This window comes from Chelonia mydas, chromosome 27, assembly GCF_015237465.2.
Source record: "Chelonia mydas isolate rCheMyd1 chromosome 27, rCheMyd1.pri.v2, whole genome shotgun sequence".
Lineage (NCBI taxonomy): Eukaryota > Metazoa > Chordata > Testudines > Cheloniidae > Chelonia > Chelonia mydas.
Genome location: NC_057860.1, coordinates 1,488,259 through 1,504,330, shown reverse-complemented (window position 1 = coordinate 1,504,330; position 16,072 = coordinate 1,488,259). Strand labels below are relative to the sequence as shown.

The following is a 16,072-nucleotide window of genomic DNA, read 5'->3' as shown; positions in this document are numbered from 1 at the left end:
TGTAGCTCACGAAAGCTTATGCTCAGATAAATTTGTTAGTCTAAGATGCCACAAGTCCTCCTGTTCTTTTTGCAGATACAGACTAACACGGCTGCTACTCTGACACCTGTAGTATTTGAGTGTACTCAGGCTTAGGACTCGCGTACTAGGTACTGTACAAACAGAATAAGGCACATTGGAAGCTCTCTGGAGCAGGGACTAAGTATAGGTTGACATACCCCTCTGGGTATTTGCAGCAGCTGCTCTTGCAGGACTGACTCCGAGTCTTTGTATTAGGGGGCAGAATCACATGCTCTAAGATCTTGTCTATAGAGCTTAATTGTCCAGAATAGCTACTGCAGATTAATGCCATGTGCAGATACTTTTATTCCAGAAGAAGCGTCCACAGAGGCAGTTATTCCAATATAGCCTGAGCACTTTAAATTCACACGCACCTTATTCTGGAAAGGCTTCCTGCTGCAGGCAAGCCTCCTGCAGCAATTTTAAAAAAAAATAAATGCACTTTTGCACTTCTTAGCCATATAGCAATGCATGCCAGTATAATTCTGCCCATGTATGGGAGAATGGCAGCATAAGGGGTTAAATAGCGATTTAACCTTGTCCAAAGCAACTCAGTGGGAGAGCAGAAGTCCAAACTGCAAATCCCCTACTCTAAGCACTAGACCACATTAGGAACTAGGCAACGCCTGTCTCCTTTTAGTGGTGACTCAGCTATTCAGACTGATTTTTCCCAAAAATGCTTGGAAAGCCAGCTGCAAGACATTGAGTGGGACTCAAGTTTCCCCTTCCCTCTGCTGACTCACTCCTTCCAGGTCCTACACCCTGTTTAGAGCCACTGTCAAACTGTGGTTGTTGAAGATACTGCCTTGCTATTTAGGTTGCTTGAATGGCAAGGGGCTGGCCCATCCCCAGCACCCCACTATCAAAGCCACTTCCTCCTGGCTAAGGGAGCACAAGTGGCCTCTCAAGAGCTGCATTGATTTGGTTAGCATACCAACCACAGATACCTGCAAAGAGATGGAAGGTATACATGGCACCTCTGCAGCCTCTTCTGGTTCAGGAGAGAAGGAGCCCTAAGATTTGTATGATTTAGAGAGCCTCCTGTACTTTACAACCAGAGTACCAACCCAGAGGTGTGTTTTTCTGGGAGCCTGTGGATATGTATAGGGCTATAGATGCAGTGCACTAGGATGCTTTCTGCCTCAACTAAAGAGGCATTTCAGTAACGGATCCTCACAATGCAGCAATAGTTACAAAACCTTTATTATATATTAAACCATCACAAGCATTAAAACCATTACATATTAATAAGAGTTCATTTACAGCCAGTGGACTTCATCACAGCTTTGATGGTCTCACACCTATCTTGCTTGGAGAGCTCATGCAGAAGCACTAACTTCATTGCAGCATGGACCTCCCTGCAGGTAATGAGGCTTCTCTTGTTGTGGAGAGACAACCTGGCAGCTTCTAATGCAACTTTCCCAAACAATTGTGGTTTATCCAGAGAATTTATGACATCAGCAACCCAGCAGGAGACCCCTGAGACCTGATGAGCCTGCCAGAGAAGGAGCATTAATGTCAGGTCACTTGCTTAGAAGTACACTAATTTAGTGGCAAGTTCAGCAACACACCACTAGTCCTAAAAAAGCCTAGGTTATCTAGTTAGATTAGGAACCAGGGACTCTTAATGCATAGAAGCCAGGAGTTCAAACAGCTTCCATACAGGTGAGTTAAGATTGCTTACCACTGGCTTATACCCTTCCAGAGTGCAAAACTAAGACTTAAGTGCATGAAAGCCTACACCACACGCTGCCATTCCCCCACCTCCTGTCACTGCCCTCAAGATCAGCAGAGCACTATAATGCTGATATGTGTCTTGGAGAGTTGTCAGGGAAACAAGTTTCAAGAAAGTTCATAGCTTTTAGTAGCCACGGGGGACCACTGTAGTCACAGTCAGACCTCCCACATGACAGGGCCCATAAGCAGGGATCTTGGGGCACTGTAGTTGCAAGTCTCCCAGCCTGCCATGCTGTGCACACAGAAAGTGGAAAGTTTCCTAAGCTATGGGTTTGTTGCATTTCCCTGTGCCTGTTGCCACCTCCACATGGGCAGAGTTAGGGTTGCATGGGAGGAGTTAGACCTGGAAACGGAAAGTTAAGGTGTGAGGTTTAAGTTTGATTTCCTTGTTCTGGAAGGGTAAGAGGCAAAGTTCAGCAACCTCTATTCACCTTTAACAAAGCAGCTCTTGAAGGAGCCGAAAAGCAAGTCAGATTAGTCAAGTAGCTCAGGTGACCCACCAAAACTAGAGTTCTCAACTTGAAGTCAGTGAAACCTCTCAACTCCTCCTACTCCCCAAAGCAGGGGATGCCATTAGATCTGTCTGGCTAACAGCTGTGCAGGCAATGACCCTTCTAACCCAGGCTTGTTAGAAAAGTGCAGCTGTGGGTAGAGTACTCACTGTAGTAATACATCAAAGCTTAAGTTACTGCTCCAGAAGCCTGGTAGTATTTTGCCAAATCCCAGCTTAAGTTGCTTAGCAAATGGGGAGAAGCAGAGTCTAGATGTGCAAGTACAAACCTGCTCTTAGAGTGGTCTATCGGGACAGCAGGCTGCAACAAGGTTGTACAGGACTCACTACAAGGGAGACGGTAGGTGCTTTATACTGAGCAGGAGTCATTAACAGGGCTGGTCCCAGCTGTTTTACCATCTAGAGCAGAAGGCGTTTTCAGAGCCTCCCTGCCTTCTGAGCAGCCAAGTAAAAAGAGGCTAAGCAAGAAAGTGTCCTCTCCACTGCCACGTGTTGATTGTGTGCCTCCAGAAGTAGGTAGGCACTGCTCAGCAACATCAAATCCACAGACACAAGCCAGTGACATATGGCCCAGACACAAGGGTTAAGATCTTTAAGGGAAAGCAGCAGCCAAGTGCCTGGTAATAGCCTCCTACTCCTATAGAAAGAGGGACTCGGGTGTGTCATAGGTAGAATGATTAACACAGCCAAGCAAACATGGAAGTCACCTCTACATTTCTCCAGCTGGCTGCTACTTAGCCTTTAAGAGGCTCTCTTCCTAACCAACCATAGTCAGGGGCATAAATTTATATTAACAGATTTATTTAAGTCAGAAGAATTTCTAGCCAAAAAACCTTGCTTATACCACAGCAATTTAAGACTTTCACCGTAAGCTGCATTTGGAGACCTAGTGAAGACAAGGCTCCTGCAGCTTGTGAAAGGAGAGATAAAAATGTTAGCTAAGCCTGCTCTGAAGCAACCTCCTCCACACAGCATTAAGAGTGGCGCACGTAGACCAGCAATACTTTGCGAGAAATGTGGGGCAGGCAAAGCTCTCCCTCCTCCTTCAGCTATCAAAGCTCAAAGATAAAATGTTCATGTTTAAGCTCTTATTGTAGCACTTGTAGAACCAGGACTTACTTGCTTTAGGACTTTATATATGTAGGTAGCATAGCCCTCCTTTCTCTTGCTACTGTAGAGCCTGAGACACAGAGGATCTCCCCTGGGATAGTCCATCTTCTTCCTTAGAAAGGGAACTGAAGAAAGCTGCATCTCTGCTACCAAGGCAGAGATCAACACAAAAAAGAATGGAATTTACAAGCTTGTTACATATAGACAGAATAGCTCAAAACATCTCTATCCTCCTCAGAGTGCAAATTGTACAGCTGGGAAAGGGGAGGAGAGCACTCCTTAGAAGGAAGGCTAGCTTAAATCAAGTAATTTAGTTCCAGATTTAGTATTTTTACATATTTCAGTGTCTAGTTAATAGATTTTTTTTTTTATAATTCATCCCACAAATTAAGATATTTAGCGAGCCAACAAATGCTAGTCCTGTTACTGACTGCACTCTGGGAAGACACTCAGATACTACCTATAAGAGCCATCAAATAACCGTAAAATAATTGCAAATAGGACATTGTGCACAACTACCCCTCCTTACCCAAAAGGAAGGAAGGCAACTACTATAAAGCACGGTGAGTATTACCAGCAGCACAACCAGATCACCTCTGCAACTCCACTACTTATAATAAAGCTGCAGAGAGCAAATACATCTACAGACACCAATGAGAGAGGTTAGCTTGTTTCCTTGACTCATTGACGTCACCTGCAGATTACATTCCATCCTAAAGACCCTGATTTCAATTAAAGAGACGGTAGCTCCAATATCAGATTTACACACATTTAACTTTTCACATGAGTAGACACAGTGAAGTCAATGGGACTACTCGTGAATAATCTTAAGTAGGTAAATAAGTTTTTGCAGGCTTGGGAGAGTTTCCAAGCATAGAGAACCATGTCCCCACAAAATGCTGGGGATGGGGTCCTCCAAGGCTGTGGGACCCAGGCCCCAATGCAGGGTACTGGGGATGGGGTCCCCTGTGGCTGTGGAATCCAGGGTCCCAATGTGGGACCCAGCAATGGGGTTTCCCCGGGGCTGTGGAATCCAGCCTCCCAATGCAGGGTGTTGGGGATGGGGTCCCTCAGGGCTGTGACATCCAGCCCCCCAGTGTGGGGCCCTGGGGATGGGGTTCCCTGGGGCTGCGGGATCCAGCCCTGCAATGCAGGGTGCTGGGGATGGGGTTCCCCCAGGGCTGCGGGATGCAGCCCCCCAGTGTGAGCCCTGGGGATGGGGTTCCCCGGGGCTGCGGGGTGCAGGCCCCCAGTGTGAGCCCTGGAGATACAGTTCCCCCGGGGCTGCGGGATGCAGCCCCCCAGTGTGAGCCCTGGAGATGGGGTCTCCCGGAGCTGTGGGATGCAGCCCCCCCAAAGTGAGTCCTGGGGATGGGGTCCCCCGGGGTTTCGGGATCCAGCCCCCCAGTGTGAGCCCTGGGGATGGGGTCCCCCCGGGGCTGCGGGATCCAGCCCCCCAGTGTGAGCCCTGGGGATGGGGTCCCCCTGGGGTTGCGGGATCTAGCCCCCCAGTGTGAGCCCTGGGGATGGGGTCCCCCCGGGGCTGCGGGGTGCAGCCCCCCAGTGTGAGCCCTGGGGATGGGGTCCCCCCGGGGCTGCGGGGTGCAGCCCCCCAGTGTGAGCCCTGGGGATGGGGTCCCCCCTGGCTGCGGGGTGCAGCCCCCCCAGTGTGAGCCCTGGGGATGGGGTCCCCCCTGGCTGTGGGGTGCAGCCCCCCAGTGTGAGCCCTGGGGATGGGGTCCCCCCTGGCTGCGGGGTGCAGCCCCCCAGTGTGAGCCCTGGGGATGGGGTCCTCCGGAGTCCAGTGTGGGTCGCGGTGAGCGACCCGGGCGCGCAGGAGCCGGGCGGAGCCGCGGCCGGCAGGGGGCGCTGCCGGCTCTTGGCGGGGAAGGCGGGGCGGGGCCGCGCGCCCGGCTCCACCCCGGGCAGGCCCCGCCCGCTCCTGGCGGCTCCGCGCGCCCCAGGTGAGGCGGGGCGGGCGCTCGGCGGGGCTGAGGCGAGGCTCGGGAGTCGCGCCGCGAGCCCGGCGCCATGGCGGAGCTGGAGAGCCCGGAGTTCGGGAAGGCGGACTTCGTGCTGCTGGACTCGGTCTCCATGCCTGAGTTCATGGCCAACCTGCGGCTGCGGTGAGTGGGGCGGGCCGCCGTGGGGGGCCCCGGCCCGGCCCGCGGGTCTCCCGCCCGCGCTGCGTTGCCCCGTGCGGGGGAGCGGAGCCGGGTGGACCCCGCCGTGCGCTGAGGCCGGGCTGCCCCGCGCATCACCGCACGCCCCGGCAGCCGCCCGCGGCGTCCGGGGCTGCCCCCCAACCGCCGGCCGGGGCGCCTCTGGGCGGGGGGACAGGCCCCCCCCCTCCCGCGCGCCGTTCCGGGCGGCCCCGGCGGCCCCTCGGTCTCCGGGGCGGCGCGGGGTCCCGGGTCACGGCAGCGCCCCGCCTCGCAGGTCACTTCGCCGCGGCGGCGCGGGCTTGGCCGGGCCAAGTCCCACCTCGTTCCCGCCGCTTGTGGCCCACGAGCAGCGCCCATTTCCGTCGCTTCTGGTGTCCCCTTGAGCCTGTCTGGGCAAGTGCGGGGTCTGGACCGCGTAGACAGTGTGTCATTGTGCTCGACTGTCCTGGCAAATGCCTTGACTCGAAGTGTGTTTTACCTCCGGGTTTGTGAGTTGAGCTTCATGGTGATTTTTCTCAGCGTTTACAAATGCAACCTGCTGTTTGGCCATCCTGGATGGGAGGTAGAGATGAGCCCATGCCGCAGATGGCAGGAACTGAGAGCAGTTATGACTTGCTCAGAGTCACAGCAAGCCTGTGTCAGAGCCAGGATGAAAACAAGGAAATTCCTGACTCCTGAGCTACTGCTCCCATCTGTTACACACCACTGCCTTTCTGTGGGTAAATCGTATCAAACTGAAGTCCTCTGCTTGCTGGCATTAAACTCACATTTGCTGCTGCTGCTCTCAACTTTCCTCAAAAAGAAAAGGAGGGCTTGTGGGACCTTAGAGACTAACCAATTTATTTGAGCATAAGCTTTTGTTCGTTAGTCTGTAAGGTGCCACAAGTACTCCTTTTCTTTTTGCGAATACAGACTAACACGGCTGCTACTCTGAAACTTTCCTCAGGCAGCAGCAGAATGAATTGAGGGGACCTTTGATGTTAATACAGCTGGTAAGAATCCTGCTGGCAGCAATGAACCTGATCAATGTCAGCTTTCCCAAGCAATAACCGAATTAAACTAAGTAACTGAAGAAGCACTGGGTTTATTGGAGGAGGACCCAAAATTAGACTGTGGGAGGAGCAGAGTAGCAAAGACCCTCTAGGACTGTCAGGAAGAGAATATGTGGAAGTTAGAGAGAGCTCCTTTTAGCACCAAGGGGAATAGTGGGAGACATTTCAGATTTGTCACACCTCACCAGAAGGTGATATGAAAAAGAGCCCCTCAATGGAGTCCAGAGACAGCATCTCGGTAGGAATGCACCTTACCCCTTCCCATCAGTTTGAGGGAGATTTGCTTTTGACCTGGTTGTTGTCTCTGGAACTTGCCAGTGAGACTCATGGGACCGCCTTAGCCCTCCCTTCTGGACCCTGGGACATGGTAGTGCTCCATATGCACCTACCACCCTGCAGCCCACCTGCTCCGTCAGCTAACATAGTAAGTGCTGGAGCACAAGTGGTAGCTGTCTGTGATGTCCTGCTGAAGGTTCAGTGTTCCAACCTTGTGAACACCTGATGTAGTGGTGGTTACAATTATACATAATATTTATTTTTTACTTTAAAAAAAATCCTAGAATTTACATACAAAAACTATATTAAAAGAACTTTATTTAAATTGCAAAATCCAGCACACAAAAGTTAGGAAATGTCAGATTTGAGTTTGCCCTTGCAACCATAAATCCTTATGTGTTATAGTCTTTAATACTTGATCCCGGAGAAAGAAACATTATAAAACACATTGAGGTTAAGTAATTTTAGTTAAGCTATTATCTCTGCTAAATTACTCACAATTCTTGAGATGAAATCTCTGTTCCTTAGCTAAAGTACAAACTGGAGAAAAAAATTTAATTTATAACTTTTATTAGAAAAAAATAGAATTTAAAGCAAATAAGAGGCCAAAGATGACAAAATAAAGGTGGTTAGATAATAGTATTTCAAAGCACTTCACAAAGGAGGTAAAGGAGAGGTGAAGTGATTTGCTGAAGATCATCCAGAAAGTCAGTAGCAGAGCTGGGAATAGAAACCCAGATACCCTGAGGCCCAGTCCAGTGCTCTGTCTGCTAGGCCATTTTACTGTTTGGTTCAGTACCAGTAGTTTTAGTAACCATTAGTAAAACACAAAAAAAGTTGTACATCCTTCTGTATCAGAACTTGGTCATTCCCTTCCCCTTAGTTGTAGATTGCTTTGTGTGTTACACTGGCTGTCTGCAAATACAAATAAAGAGTGGATCAAGCCCATTGGTCATTTGGGCCTTTCAATATTTTGTTAGGCTTCACCTTAAACATTTTCACTTTCAGTTGGTATGTTAAGCAAATGTAATGTGTCACTTTATTTAATATAGAACAAAGACCTTAACTTTATTGATGAGTACATATATTTTTCACTGATTACATTTCTATTTAAAATAGACAATGTCCGAAATATTTGCAGTACTATTTATGGTCACTTGGCAATGACAATTCCTCAGATTGTTGGAGTCTGTTATATACTACTATAGATAACTTTTAATTTTCCACATAGTTTCTTAAAATTTAATCAATGCCTCTTATCTCTATTTATCCATTAATAAAATTATATGTTATAATATGGTATCAAATAATACCAGTGATGGCATGCTAGATGGGGAGGGATCTGAGTTTCTACAGAGAATTCTTTTCCAGATGTCTGGCTGCTGGGTCTTGCCCACATGCTCACGGTCTAACTGATTGTCATGTTTGGGTCGGGAAGGAATTTTCCTCTGGGTAAGATTGGCAGAGACTATGGGCATGTCTTCACTACAAAGTTAGGTCAACTTAATTTAAGTTGGCATCCAGTTGCTGCAGTAGTTAAGTTGGTCGGGCATGTTCACACCGCACTCATTGTGTTGGTGGAATGCATCTTTACTAGCAGCACTTGCATTGATGCACAGAGCAGTGTACCTTGGATAGCTATCCCACAGTGCAACTAGTCACAAGGGGTTTTGGGAAAGGCTTGCAATGCCTCATGGGTCCAAAACATTGTCTGGGGGCGGGGAAATGGGAACATGGCTTAGAACTCCCATGATGCAGTTTCCTCCCTCCCCTCCCTCCTTACTCTGATATCAATGGCAAACAACCCATACTTTTTCATGCCTTTTTTTGAAAGCCTGGCTTAGCTGTGTGTATGCCAGTGCCTGATAGCCCTGGACCCTGCGGAACTTTGCAATGTCATTCAAGCAGTCCTGTTGCAAGCCATAGAATGAAACAGGTCCTGGTTGCTGCTGGTAGTTGTGCAGCAGCTGAACGCAGTGGAGTGCCATTTCTGGTCCTGGGAAACAAGCACTGACTGGTGGGATTTCATCGTTATGCAGCTATGGGATGGTGAGCAGTGGCTGCAGAACTTTCAGATGTGGAAGGCCGCTTTCCAGGAACTGTGTGCAGAGCTTTCCGCAGACCTGAAGCACAGCAACACTAAAATGAGACTTTCTCTGACAGTGGAGATGTGATTGGTGATTGCTCTGTGGAAGCTTGAAATGCCAGACTGCTAGCAGTCAGTGGGGAATCAATTTGGAGTTGGTAAATCCATCATGGGAGCTGTTGTGATCCAAGTGTGCAGGGCCATTAATTTACTTTTGCTAAGAAGGGTAGTGTCTCTAGGCAACGTGCAGAACAGAGTGGATGGTTTTGCTGCGATGGGGTTCTCTAGCTGCAGTGGGGCGATAGATATCACACACATTCCTATCTTGGCACCAGACCACCTTGCCAAAGAGTACTATATCAAAAGGAATACTTTTCACTGGTGTTGCAAGCACTGGTGGATCACAGGGAGCGTTTCACTGACATCAGTTTGGGATGATCAGGAAAGGTGCATGTTGCGCACATCTTTAGGAACACAGGTCTGTTAAGAAAGCTACAATCAGGGACTTTCTTTCTAGATCACAGAATAACCACTGATGATGTTGAAATGCCTGTAGTGATCCTGGGAGACCCAGCCTGCCCCTTGCTCCCATGGCTCATGAAGCCATACACTGGCCACCCGGACAGCAGTAAGGAGTGGTTCAACAATAGGCTGAGCAAGTGCAGAATGGTGGTGGAATGTGCTCTGGACATTTACTAGGTCTAACCTAGTAAGCAAACTGAAGGCAGAGAGCACACAGCAGGCAAACTGCTTACTAGGTTAGACCTCAGTGAAAGCAGTATCCCCATTTTTCTCTCAGCCTGCTGTGTGCTCCTATCTGTTAGTCAAAGGGAGAGAAGTTTCTGTAAGGGTGGGCCATGGAGGTAGCAGCTAATTTTGAGCAGCCAGATACCAGGGCAATAAAACTTTGAGCCCAGCGAGGAGCTCTGTGTCTCTGGGAGGCTTTGAAAACCCAGTTCAGTAATGAGCCATAGTAATGTGCACCACTTGTTTGCATTGTGCCTTCCCATACCATCCCCTCTGTTGCATCAGTTTCCCTGTACCTCCCGCTCCCACCAAAAACCTCATGCTTGGAATAAATAGAGTATTTCATTCTCAAAATATTGACTTTTACTGCACAAACATGAAGAAACTGAAAGAACAAGAAAATAAATTAACCTGGGGCAAATGATATGATAAAATTGGGAGGGGAAAAACCAAGTCAGCTTTTCTGGGAAAGCACAGAAGACTTGTCCATCAAAGCTCTTCAAATAGCTTTGTTCTTAGTACCCTCCTCTGGTGTTGAGTGGAAGGGATACGGCATCTTCCCCCACACCTCCGGGAATGATTGGGAATAGGGCGATGTTTGCAGGCTGTCCTGCGGGGGCTGCAGAGGGAGTCTAGCAAGCTGTTTTTCTTGAAGTTCAACAAGATGCTTCAACATGTCTGTCTGGTCCTTCATAATCTGCAGCATCTCATCCTGCATGGTACACTTGTGCTCTAGGGATGCTCTCTTGCTCTCTATGTCCAGTTTTTCAGACAAATCCTCCAGGCTCTGAACTCCATATCAGCTGTCCTGGAGGTGTTCATTATCTCGCTGAACATGTCATCCCGGAGTCTCTTTTTCCATCTTCTAATCTGCGACAGCCTGTCTGCCAGTGTGGAGGATGTGCTGAAGGATGCAAGCACAAGGCAACCATTGTCAGTGCATACCCGGGGTCTAGTACAAGGTTGCTATTTAAAAATTCCTCCCGTTATTACACTCAAGTGCAAGCCAGAACATAATCAGAATCCCTAGCCATTCAATGAACCGGTTTGCTGTTCCAACTATGGTGAGTATGGCCCGGAGGCATGGGCAACAGGCCTTGTGCTGCAGCCAGTGTTCCCTCTAATTTTTCCCACCCATGTGTGGAATGAATTTTTTTATGTGCACCAAGGTAGAGGTGATGTATGACGCCTCACCTTCATATCGGTGCACATAACAAAATTAATGGGTGGGGCTGGGGACTCGCAGAAGCTACTAGATCGCACGCCCTGGTTCTCATGGGTGACTTTAATTTTCCTGATATTTGCTGGGAGAGCAATACAGCGGTGCATAGACAATCCAGGAAGTTTTTGGAAAGCGTAGGGGACAATTTCCTGGTGCAAGTGCTAGATGAGCCAACTAGGGGGGGAGCCTTTCTTGACCTGCTGCTCACAAACAGGGAAGAATTAGTGGGGGAAGCAAAAGTGGATGGGAATCTGGGAGGCAGTGACCATGAGATGGTCGAGTTCAGGATCCTGACACAGGGAAGAAAGGTAAGCAGCAGGATACGGACCCTGGACTTCAGGAAAGCAGACTTTGACTCCCTCAGGGAGCGGATGTGTAGGATCCCCTGGGGGACTAACATGAAGGGGAAAGGAGTCCAGGAGAGCTGGCTGTATTTCAAGGAATCCCTGTTGAGGTTACAGGGACAAACCATCCCGATGAGTCGAAAGAATAGTAAATATGGCAGGCGACCGGCTTGGCTTAACGGTGAAATCCTAGCGGATCTTAAACATAAAAAAGAAGCTTACAAGAAGTGGAAGGTTGGACATATGACCAGGAAAGAGTATAAAAATATTGCTCGGGCATGTAGGAATGAAATCAGGAGGGCCAAATCGCACCTGGAGCTGCAGCTAGCAAGAGATGTCAGGAGTAACAAGAAGGGTTTCTTCAGGTATGTTGGCAACAAGAAGAAAGCCAAGGAAAGTGTGGGCCCCTTACTGAATGAGGGAGGCAACCTAGTGACAGAGGATGTGGAAAAAGCTAATGTGCTCAGTGCTTTTTTTGCCTCTGTCTTCACTAACAAGGACAGCTCCCAGACTGCTGCGCTGGGCATCGCAACATGGGGAGTAAATGGCCAGCCCTCTCTGGAGAAAGAGGTGGTTAGGGACTATTTAGAAAAGCTGGACGTGCACAAGTCCATGGGGCCGGACGAGTTGCATCCGAGAGTGCTAAAGGAATTGGCAGATGTGATTGCAGAGCCAATGGCCATTATCTTTGAAAACTCGTGGCGAACGGGGGAAGTCCCAGATGACTGGAAAAAGGCTAATGTAGTGGCCATCTTTAAAAAAGGGAAGAAGGAGGATCCTGGGAACTACAGGCCAGTCAGCCTCACCTCAGTCCCTGGAAAAATCATGGAGCAGGTCCTCAAGGAATCAATCCTGATGCACTTACACGAGAGGAAAGTGATCAGGAACAGTCAGCATGGATTCACCAAGGGAAGGTCATGCCTGACTAATCTAATCGCCTTCTATGATGAGATTACTGATTCTGTGGATGAAGGGAAAGCAGTGGATGTATTGTTTCTTGACTTTAGCAAAGCTTTTGACACGGTCTCCCACAGTATTCTTGTCAGCAAGTTAAAGAAGTATGGGCTGGACGAATGTACTATAAGGTGGGTAGAAAGTTGGCTAGATTGTCGGGCTCAACAGGTAGTGATCAATGGCTCCATGTCTAGTTGGCAGCCGGTGTCAAGTGGAGTGTCCCAGGGGTCGGTCCTGGGGCCGGTTTTGTTCAATATCTTCATAAATGATCTGGAGGATGGTGTGGATTGCACTCTCAGCAAATTTGCGGATGATACTAAACTGGGAGGAGTGGTAGATACGCTGGAGGGCAGAGATAGGGTACAGAGGGACCTAGATAAATTGGAGGATTGGGCCAAAAGAAACCTGATGAGGTTCAATAAGGATAAGTGCAGGGTCCTGCACTTAGGATGGAAGAATCCAATGCACAGCTACAGAATAGGGACCGAATGGCTAGGCAGCAGTTCTGCGGAAAAGGACCTAGGGGTGACAGTGGACGAGAAGCTGGATATGAGTCAGCAGTGTGCCCTTGTTGCCAAGAAGGCCAATGGCATTTTGGGATGTATAAGTAGGGGCATAGCGAGCAGATCGAGGGACGTGATCGTTCCCCTCTATTCGACATTGGTGAGGCCTCATCTGGAGTACTGTGTCCAGTTTTGGGCCCCACACTACAAGAAGGATGTGGATAAATTGGAGAGAGTCCAGCGAAGGGCAACAAAAATGATTAGGGGTCTGGAACACATGACTTATGAGGAGAGGCTGAGGGAACTGGGATTGTTTAGTCTGCAGAAGAGAAGAATGAGGGGGGATTTGATAGCTGCTTTCAACTACCTGAGAGGTGGTTCCAGAGAGGATGGTTCTAGACTATTCTCAGTGGTAGAAGAGGACAGGACAAGGAGTAATGGTCTCAAGTTGCAGTGGGGGAGGTTTAGGTTGGATATTAGGAAAAACTTTTTCACTAGGAGGGTGGTGAAACACTGGAATGCGTTACCTAGGGAGGTGGTAGAATCTCCTTCCTTGGAAGTTTTTAAGGGCAGGCTTGACAAAGCCTTGGCTGGGATGATTTGATTGGGGATTGGTCCTGCTTTGAGCAGGGGGTTGGACTAGATGACCTCCTGAGGTCCCTTCCAACCCTGATATTCTATGATTCTATGAGGGTTGGGGTGGGGGGAGGGAAGGGCTTCGGCTGGAAGTGTGGGCTCTGGGGTGGGGCCAGGGATGGGGTTTGGGGTGCAGGAGCGTGCTCCGGGGCTATGACGGGGAGAGAGGACTCCCTACAGCTCTCTCTGCCTGCATCAGCACCTTGGCTGTGGGGGAGAGGTGCCTCTCCCTGCTGCGGCAGCTCCGGGGCTGGGGCCGCAGGATAGGCGCTCCTTCCCTGGCCCCAGCAGATCCGGGCTGGAGCTGGGTCCAGGGAGGGGCACTGCATCTGGGTCCAGGCTGGCTGGGCCTGGGTCTGGGTCTGGGTCTGGCCACCTGCGGCTGCCCCAGTTGCGACTGGATCTGGGCTGCAGCATAGTTAGGGCCGGGGAGCTGCCCTGGCTGTGACAGGTTAGGGGCTGGACTAGGTTGGAGCCTGGGGAGGGTGCCCCTCCCCCGGCCGCAGCAGGTCCCTGGATGGGTTCCCTGAGTGCCTGCATGCCACTAAATAGATTGCTGCGTGGCCATGCAGCTTGCAGGGAACTTAGGCTGGAACTCGTGGGAAATCAGTGTCGGGAGCACAGGTGGACAATGTCTTTTCCCCTCAGCAATATGGATGGTGCTTTGAGACCAGGGACCAGTGTTAGGCCTCCCAAATTGTGGTCTTTGTCCGAGGCGGCTCCAGGAAGAGGGGTGTTTGCAGCCACGAGAAAACACAAGAAGCCCACCCCTCCCTTACCTTACTGCTGCTGGTGGTAGTCGCCCTGGGCTTGCAGATTCTGAGGTCAATGCCAACACCTATCACCCAAACCACTGGCACGTTCGGGAAACCATGGTTGAGGGACCTGGAAATCACCATAGGTAGTGGATCACATGCTCTATTATTTGCGTTTAGAGCACTTGCAATGAAAACTTCCACCTGGAAGCATAAGTATTTTGAACTTTAAGCATAAAGCGTATAACACAAAAAGATAGGCATTAACTTCATCACACTTCTCAAAAGTTTGAGAGGATGGATGGATGTGGAGGTAGAATTAATATATACAGTATTGCACAGGCAGCCTTGAATCTGGCATTTGCTAATTTTTAGTGCTTGACTTTACAATCTACATATTTTATGTAGTTTTTTGTATGTAATACTAACATAGACTCCTGCAGGGCCGGCCCACAACATTTTGGCACCTGAGGTGGGGAGCTCAAATGACGCCTCCATACCCCCTCACTTGGACCAAAACTTTGAAAGGTCTCAATTCTGCCTTCTTCCTGTTCTACTCTTCTCATGGTACTGCTCTGCTACGTACCCCAATAAAGGAGAACTAACAACTTAAAATGCCTTGTTCAAAAATGTTAACTAACACTTAACTTTCAAACTCCTGAACAGCAAATGTAACTTTTCTTATCTGCATAGTAAACACTGGCACTTCTTTCTGTTTGAATAATCAAAGTGGTGCCTTCCTTGCCTTCTTGGCTGCAAAGATTTGAACTGCTTCCTGCTGAAGGTCCACAGTCTGGGCCAGCTTATGCTCTATTGAGATGGTTGCAAGGCGAACAAGCCTCTCTTGTGTCATTGTGGAGTGTAGATGTGTTTTTATTAACTTTAGCTTGGAGAAGTTGCGTTCTCCACTGGCAACTGTTACAGGAAGTGTTAGAAGTATGTGCAGAACAACAAAAGCATTTGGAAAGAGGGTGGTCATCTTATTTGTGCACATATATTCCAGAACAGTTTTTGGAGTTGATCCTGCTGAAATGTGTCTTGAAAGGGCCTAAATCACCTAAATCACTAGCCTTAATATCACGCATGTCATCATGTGTCAACACTGTTTCTAGTGCCCTGCATTGCTGGTGTAGGTCTTCAAGTATAGTGAGGAGTTTTGGAATATCATACAATATCCCAAATATACTGCTGTGTTCCTTGAGCTGCATGAAACGTTCTTCAACTGACTGTATTGCACAATCTAGCACCTGGTTAAAGAATTCAGCTTTGAATGGTTGTTTGGGGTCTCTTATGGGATTATCCCGTGCCTCATAACCAAAATGTCGTAGTCTTCGGTGCCTCTTGTATTCTTGAATGGGTGGGAAAATAGCTTCAGTGTGAAGTTCCTCTGCCAACTTCTGTGCATTCTTCAGAACGTTTTGAAATCCCTCTTCTGACTGGTAAGACTGTATGACTTTGCTTTGTCCAGTTGTTTTATTGCTCCAGATATATCAAGGTCAACACCTTGGAGTCTCTTGCTTACAACATTTATTTCAAACAGTATGTCATGCCACAACAGTAAGCCAGGCAGAAATTTGAAGTTATGTGTGTTTCTGGTGATTCCATTTCCCTCTGCCACTGTTCTCCCACGAACTATTCCTGTCATAGCGTTATCCTCCATAATGGCAACTGTGGCATTATCTATCTTCCCAATTTGGTGTTTGATAGGCTTTATTGTCTCCACTCGACATTCCCATTGTGTGGCACTCAGTGGTTTCGGTATCAGGTGATGTTCACAGATGTTGCTTCAAAATTTGCCATCAATGAGTTGATGCAGAGAAAAATACATAGATGCTTTGAATTACATTAAAAAAAATTCAGCAGCCTCACTAGAAGGTGATGCTGCATCACTGACTACCGAGTTCAATGAATGAG

General features: G+C 48.8%; 1 protein-coding gene and 1 non-coding gene across 6 annotated transcripts in view; one reads left to right on the top strand and one right to left on the bottom strand.

The window, feature by feature from the left end:
- Window positions 1–3,443: 3,443 nt before the first annotated feature.
- LOC114020829 lies at window positions 3,444–4,535 on the bottom strand. The gene is made up of 2 exons (XR_006287648.1): window positions 3,948–4,535; window positions 3,444–3,564 (listed from the first exon to the last, which is right to left on the bottom strand). It is a non-coding gene; the product is annotated as an uncharacterized LOC114020829 (transcript).
- Window positions 4,536–5,336: 801 nt separating this feature from the next.
- MYO1D (myosin ID) overlaps window positions 5,337–16,072 on the top strand; it is a 356,514-nt gene continuing 345,778 nt past the window's right edge. For 2 of the 5 annotated variants that reach the window (XM_043536696.1, XM_043536695.1), the window contains exon 1: window positions 5,356–5,544. In XM_043536696.1, the coding sequence (XP_043392631.1) occupies window positions 5,450–5,544 (95 nt within the window). In that variant the 5' untranslated portion in view covers window positions 5,356–5,449. Of the gene's footprint in view, window positions 5,545–16,072 lie in introns of all 5 variants that reach the window. The other 3 variants (XM_037887148.2, XM_043536693.1, XM_043536698.1) reach the window with 3 other exon arrangements.